Here is a 6,991-nt window from a genome sequence, read left to right as displayed (position 1 = left end):
CTTGGATTCAGTTCATACTCAAAGTAACCTCTTATTACCCTGACGAGGAGTTAAACTGGGCAAGGAGTGCAGCTACCCCGTGAGACTGTTCTCCAGCCTTCAGCAGAGGCCACTGTGTGAATCTGTGCCCAGCAGCTCGGGGACGAGATGGTGCTGATTTGTACTTCCCAGTGCTGACCTCCTCCTGCCTGGCCTGAACAATCTGACGCCACACAGCAAATCCCAAGTTTGCGGGTGCACCTCTGAGCCCATCAGGATTAGACAGAGTATCAAGTGTAAAAGTAGACCCTAACTATGCACAACTAACCAGGCTGAGTCAGAACAAAGGTCTTTGTGGCCTTCCTCTTACCTCCAAGAGCAGCCGATGCTTAGCGGGAAAAACAGGGGAATGAGAGTGATACTTCTGCTGCGCATTGTCCAGCAATGTGCCATGGAGGTCTGCCTTTGCCTTTAGTAAACCTCCAGGGACTTTTCCTCCATAAATTTGTCAAATTGCTTTTTTGACCCTGTTTATACTTTTGACCTCCACAACATCATGTGCCAACAAGCCCACAGTTTTATATGCACACACGACTGGAAAAAGTACTCCTTTAAACCTCCTGCCTTTATCATTTCATCCGCTGCCCCTACTTCTTCCCGGTTTTCTGGCCATTCTGGCCTGTTTCAGCTCTCGCTCAGGAAAGCAGATCTTAATTCCTCCATTAAATGTGTGCACAGGTCTGACAAAAAATCTTATTCCTCTGCATTTTGCAATATGTTTAGCATCTGCCTGCATCAGAACCACGGAACGAGAATGCTCCAGAAGCTGCTTGGGCACTGAGGATGGATTTGGGAAGGGCTCAGGAAGTCGTGGACATTTATTGCTGCTTCCTGGGCCCAGCTGTAGTATCCCAACTGGAATGTGCTGGGCCTGGACAGATTGACCCCCACAAGGCAGCTAGTGAGCATGGCACTGCATTCATTTGCTTTTTCAGTAATCTTCTTTAATAACTGACTTTCATTTATTCATTTACCTATCTTTATTCATTTGCATCTATCAAAGTTCTGGCACGGCTCTGGCAGGAGGTGCAAGGCTCCCATTTTTTCATTCCTCCGCTCGGTGTGAATTCATGCCCACACAAATTCCCACTCTGGCCCGGAGGGCTCTGACTTTCAGCCACGAGGTGGGGTGAGCAGCTAAATTCCTGATGTGAGCATGTGCGCAGCCAATGCAAAGCAGACCACCATGGAGCCGGGCTGCGCCAAGCGAAATCACTGGTGAAAAAATTCCTTCTTGGCTTCAGCTTTTGCCGCTCGATCCGGGGAAATGTGCAACCTTAAACCCCCGGTTTCCAAAACAAATGCGACACGGGGCGAGGAAGGCAGAAGCGGCGGGGGTGGGCAGCTGCGCTGGCAGCGGGGCAGCCGGCCCCGGGAGCAGGGGGGGCCCGGGAGCCGGGGGGCTCCGGGAGCCGCGGGAGCCCCGGGAGCTGCGGGAGCCCCGCTCCCCCGCACGGCGCCCCCCCGCTCCCCCGCACCGCAGCCGGCCAGCGGGGGGAACCCGGCCGAACTGCGGGCTGGGAGCGACTCAGGAGCGAAATGGTTATCTCGGCTGGCTTTCTCGGTAACTCTTGGAAAGTCCCCGAAATGACGTTTCTAACCTAACAATTAAAATGGGTTTAATTATAGAGAGGCTCAGAGCCCTGGGAACAAGCACCATCTACAGAATGAGTAAACAACTGCAGAAAATAATAGGCTGGTCTCTGCCCTGGTTGCTCCTCACTTCTGGCCAAGGCAAGGATAAAGAAAGAAAAAAAACTAGAAAGAGAAGGAAATTCGAGGAACCTGATTGCTCTCCTTAAGTAAATAATATTTGAAAAAAAAAATCTGGAATAGACGGAGCCTGTGGGCGTTTCTCTCGGTTGGTTATTTTGGCCGTTCTTGAAGACCGAAGGAGGGGAACTGATCCGCCGCCAGCGCCAAGTCCAGATCCCGCGACTCGAGCAAGCAGCAGCGGCGCGGCGGTGTGACGGTGCCGGGGTGCCGGTGCGATGGCCGCCGGCGGGGCCGGGGTCCTGCTCTCCCCGCCGGCCCGGGCGCAGCCCAGGGACCCCCGCCCCCCCCGCCAGGGGCCGCCGCCCGGCCTGAGGTGAAACACCCCCTGCAGTTACAGTCGGGGCCAGCCATGCCTCGGCGGGGGGTAAGAGTTGAGGGGCAGCAGGTTTCACGCTGAGGCACCCAGGTATCGCCAAGCCCCGAAGCACTTTGCTTTTCCTTCTTTTTTTTTTTTTTTTTTTTTTTTTAAACACGAAACTGCCGCCACTCCCCCTCCTCCTCCCCCCCCCCCCCGCCATATCGATATCAGTATGAATCATAGTTTGCCAACTAAAATCTGGAGCAGATTACTTGCTCAGAGTTTGTTTTATTTGGTTGTTGGTTTTTTGGTTTTGTTGGGGTTTTTTGTTGTTTTACAATTTCAAGTTCTGGAGACTGGAAGAGGACTATACGGGGAGAAAAGGCCGCATTTATCAAGCACCCTTTTAAAGCGCAAACCCCTATTTTAACAATGTAAATTACTGCGGATGCGAGCTATTTCCCCTTGCTGAGCGTGCCAGGTTTCAACAAAAATTAGAAAAAAAGCCCGGCTCCGGGGCAGCGGTGCGAAGCAACGCCGCGACTGCCAGCCTGCAAAAACGCGAGGACGAGCGGCCGCGCCGAAAATGCATCCGAGCGATCGCACCCGAGGCGGGCGGGGAGAGGCCGCGGCCGGGCTGCAACCCCGGCACGGCCAGCCCGCCCCGGCACGGCCAGCCCGCCGCCCGCGGGGCTGGATTTCCCGGGGGTGCAGCGCTGCCGCCGGGCCGCGGCGCGGGTAAGCGCGAGCGCAGCTCCGGTCCGGCCCCGCCGCCGCCCGCGCGCGCCACCCCCCGCCTCGCACACAGGCGCGCGCGGCGGCCCGCACCACTGCCTGCTCCCGCGCGGGACGGGCAGCCCGCCCCCACGCCGCCCGCCGCTTTTTTTTTTTTTTTTTTTTTTCCGCTTTCCTGTTTTCCCCCCTTTCTTTCTTTTCTTCTCGCCCCCCCCTTCTTCCTCCCGAAAGTTTTTCTGGGCCTGCCCGCCCGGGTGATTCAGTCGCGGTGTCAATCACCCTGCCCTCCTCCTCCTCCTCCCCTTCCTCCCGCCGCCGGCTCCTCCTCCCGGGGGCAAGTCCGAAACTTTATAAGTTGAGCTTTCCGCGAGCCCGCTGGAAGCGGCGAGCGGGCGCGGCGGCCGGGAGGGCTGGTGGCGGCATCAGCAGCGGCGGGGGGCGGCTGCGCGCCGGGGCGCTGGAGGCTGTGCCGTACCCACGCCGCGACTCCTCGTGTCTCTGTGCCGCTGCCCCACCCGCTTCCCCCCTCGGCGCCGAAGATGTCCACAGCCCTGGTGTCGCCCACCATCTTCGACCTGAGCGAAGTTTTATGCAAGGTAAGCGCGCCGTCGGGGCCGCGCCGCCGGCTTCGGGGGCCGTGTCGGGGATCCCCGCCCCCCCCCACGGCGTTCTGGTCCGGAGCTGGTTTAGCGGCGCAGGGCGGGGATCGAGCGCGGCTGCGCCGTCCCGGGGCGCGGGGCCCCCGCCGGCGCTTCCCGCCGCCCCGCTCTCCCGGCGGGCCGAGCCCGGGCGCCGGCTGGGGGGGACCGGGCCCTGCCCCTGCCCCCGGGGCCGCCGCGCCGTAACACGCCTGGGCGCGGCGCGGCGGGCGGCGGTGCTGCCGAGGGGCCGGGCGGGCCGGCGGGCGGGTTCCCTCCCCGCGGGGCTCGGCCGCCCCTCGCTCGGCCCCGCTGGAGGGGGCGGCGGGGGCTAGGCGGGAGCCGCGGAGGGGAGCGGCGGGGCCGGCGCCCGCCCTTCCCGCTCGCCGCCGTTCCCCGGGGAGCTTTCCCGGAACGGAGCTCCGGCCTCGGAGCCTTTTCGGACGCGGCCAGCGGCTCCCCCGCGGTTGGCTCCGTTCTTTACTTGCGTGCGCGGGGGCGGGCGGGGTGGGCCGGCCCGGGGCCCTCGGGTGAAGCGGCTGAAGGGGCTGAAGCAGATGTTGCTGCCGGGGGAGCCCGTCGGGGCAGGGCGGCCGCCGCCGCTCCCCGCGCCGTGCTGTGCCGCGGGAGGCTCCCGGGGCTGCATGGGGACGCCGGCGGAGGCGGTGGCAGTGACCGGCCCTTGCTTTCTTCCCGCAGAGCAATAAGATGTTGAATTACAGCCCGTCGGGTGTCGGTGGGTGCCTGCTGGACAGGAAGGCGGTGGGTACCCCGGCCGGCGGGGGTTTCCCTAGGAGGCACTCTGTCACCCTGCCCAACTCCAAGTTCCACCAGAACCAGCTCCTCAGCAGCCTGAAAGGGGAGCCGGCTCCCATGCTGGGCCCCCGGGAAAGCCGCTTCCGGGACCGCTCCTTCTCCGAGGGCGGCGAGCGCCTGCTGCAGCAGAAGCAGCCCGGGGGACAGGTCAACTCCAGCCGCTACAAGACAGAGCTGTGCCGCCCCTTCGAGGAGAATGGCGCCTGCAAGTACGGCGACAAGTGCCAGTTCGCCCACGGCATCCATGAGCTGCGGAGCCTCACTCGCCATCCCAAGTACAAGACCGAGCTCTGCCGCACTTTCCACACCATCGGCTTCTGCCCCTACGGCCCGCGCTGCCACTTCATCCACAACGCGGAGGAGCGCCGTGCCGTGGCGGGGGGCCGGGAGCCCGCCGTCACCGACAGACCCCGCCTGCAGCACAGCTTCAGCTTCGCCGGCTTCCCCAGCACTGCTGCCAGCGGGCTGCTGGACAGCCCCACTTCCATCACCCCGCCGCCCATGCTGAGCGCTGATGACCTGCTGGGCTCCCCCACCTTGCCTGACTGCGCCAGCAACCCCTTCACCTTCTCCAGCCAGGAGCTGGTCAGTCTCTTTGCCCCCAGCATGGGGGTGCAGGTGCCCAGCGGGGGCTCCCCCACCACCTTTTTGTTCAGGCCCATGTCTGAGTCTCCCAACATGTTTGACTCGCCGCCCAGTCCTCAGGACTCCCTCTCTGACCAGGAGGGCTATCTGAGCAGCTCCAGCAGCAGCCACAGCGGCTCAGATTCCCCTATCCTGGACACCTCAAGACGTCTTCCCATCTTCAGCAGACTCTCCATCTCCGACGACTAATCTGGGGTTTTCCTCTTGCTCCCCCCCACCTCTTATTACAATGTTAAGCTGAACTCCCCCTGCCCTGTCCCCAGTAGTCCAAGCTGGATGTTAACCTGTCCACCTGCCTGCTGTAGACCCACTGGCTTAAACCTTAAGTGCCAAATTACAATGAAAAGCAATAACGTTTACAAAATTAGTGCCTTTAACACTTTCACTGTGACTGTATTACCTCTCCAGCTGCAGAGGGCACCAGCAGCTCTGCACTTCCAGATGTGCAGGAAATGTCCGGACCCAGCTCCCTCCACTGGCCACGTACTGCATCGCCCTCTCCCACTGGCCAGTTTCCGCTAGGCTGCAGGCATGTGGGGAAGCGTTAACATCCAGTCCTCTTTCTCCCCTCCCCTTAAAGACTAATCTTGCCTGGATCCACTCAGGTCTGTGGGAAGAAAAGCTGAGAACGGACAAAGGTTGTAACATGAGTGGGATTTCGACTGGGAGGAAGAAAACAAGACAAAACCGAGATGGACTATGAGAGACTAGATTTTGGTGCTAAAAGTTCCCCGTATATTCATGTGACATCTTAAATAAAGAAATAGAGGGGGTGGGGCCAACAGAAGTCATTCCACACACACACACACACAAGTTCGTGTAAACAAAGTTCCAGTAGACATAGCTTTAATGGTTTTGCTCTAGAGTACTTTAGACCTATCTTAGAGCACTCACGCCAAGCTTTTTATTATTTTTTTCTGGGTTTTTAATTTTGTATAACTTTTCAGAAATTGGAGAGCAAATTTTGCTTGTCACTGCACAACAATATAAAAAAGCTTATTTAACTTATCAAAACGTATTTATTGCCGAAACCTATGCTTTTTTGTTAATTTTGTTCATATTTATCGGGATGATGAATCCATAGAATATATTCTTTTATGTTTAAATTATGATCTTCCATATTAATCTTAAGATTGTGAAGTGTCTTTTTCCTTTTTTTTCCCCACAGTTTAATATATTATACTACAATGACATTTTTTGTAACTTTACACTTTTTTTGGTTATTTTATTTTAAAAAATGAAAAATTAATTTAAAAAATGCAAAAACTGTGTTTGGATTATTTATTTTAGAATTTTCCCACCCCCCCCCCTTTTTTTTATGTTGGACTGCAAATTGAGTTAATGTGCTTCTTTGCCTTTCCTCTTCTCCTCCTCTTCCCCTCCCCTGGGTCTTGTCTACCTGGGCTTTAGAATGTACATACCTGAGCTCTGTTGCGAGACAGCGCGGAAGGAAGACTTTTTTTTTTTTTATAGATTCTTCAAGGAGAAGCCTTGGGCTCAAAGTGCCTATCTGAAGACATTCCAAATACAGTTTGTCTTTGTGTTTCTGTATTCCAAGTTTGGAGTTTTCCTTGCCAAGGTTAACGGGACTGGCACAAAGAGAATAATGAATGTAATTATTTCCCCCCCCCAGTTACTGTTCACTACATTGCTTTTTCTTCCTCTTTGTGTGAGTTTATTTAAAAGAGAATCTCTTTTGTAATGACTGTTTGCAGTTTAAATCAATAAACCCCGAGTTTTTTCAAGAAACTGACAGTGGAGCTGGTTTTACTTGCAAAAATTGAGGGGCTGGTTTTAGATGACCACTCAAATACAGATACTTCCCTTCTCTTGACCTTTGAGGTGCCCATCTTGTGGTCAAGCATCCCTCTGTCATTCCTCACTGATCCAGGGGTCAGCCCTGCAAGCACATGGGTGTGCAGATCAAGGGCAGCAAATACCTGATGTGACCTACCCTGGTGGTCTTTTAACCCTTTCTTGTTTCTTACGAGTCCTCCCATCTTGAGTTGCTTGGTCTGTTCCTGCAAACTTCTTTCTGATCAGT

At 56.5% G+C, this 6,991-nt stretch overlaps 1 protein-coding gene across 1 annotated transcript; it reads left to right on the top strand.

Moving 5' to 3' along the window:
- The first annotated feature begins 3,205 nt into the window (after positions 1–3,205).
- ZFP36L1 (ZFP36 ring finger protein like 1) lies at positions 3,206–6,696 on the top strand. The gene is made up of 2 exons (XM_056347263.1): positions 3,206–3,444; positions 4,186–6,696. The coding sequence occupies exons 1-2, from the start codon at positions 3,388–3,390 to the stop codon at positions 5,134–5,136; spliced, it is 1,008 nt and encodes a 335-aa protein (XP_056203238.1). The 5' UTR covers positions 3,206–3,387; the 3' UTR covers positions 5,137–6,696.
- Positions 6,697–6,991: the final 295 nt, after the last annotated feature.

The sequence above is a fragment of the Falco biarmicus genome, chromosome 7 (assembly GCF_023638135.1).
Source record: "Falco biarmicus isolate bFalBia1 chromosome 7, bFalBia1.pri, whole genome shotgun sequence".
NCBI classification, from domain to species: domain Eukaryota; kingdom Metazoa; phylum Chordata; class Aves; order Falconiformes; family Falconidae; genus Falco; species Falco biarmicus.
This window is presented reverse-complemented; position numbering and strand designations above follow the sequence as displayed.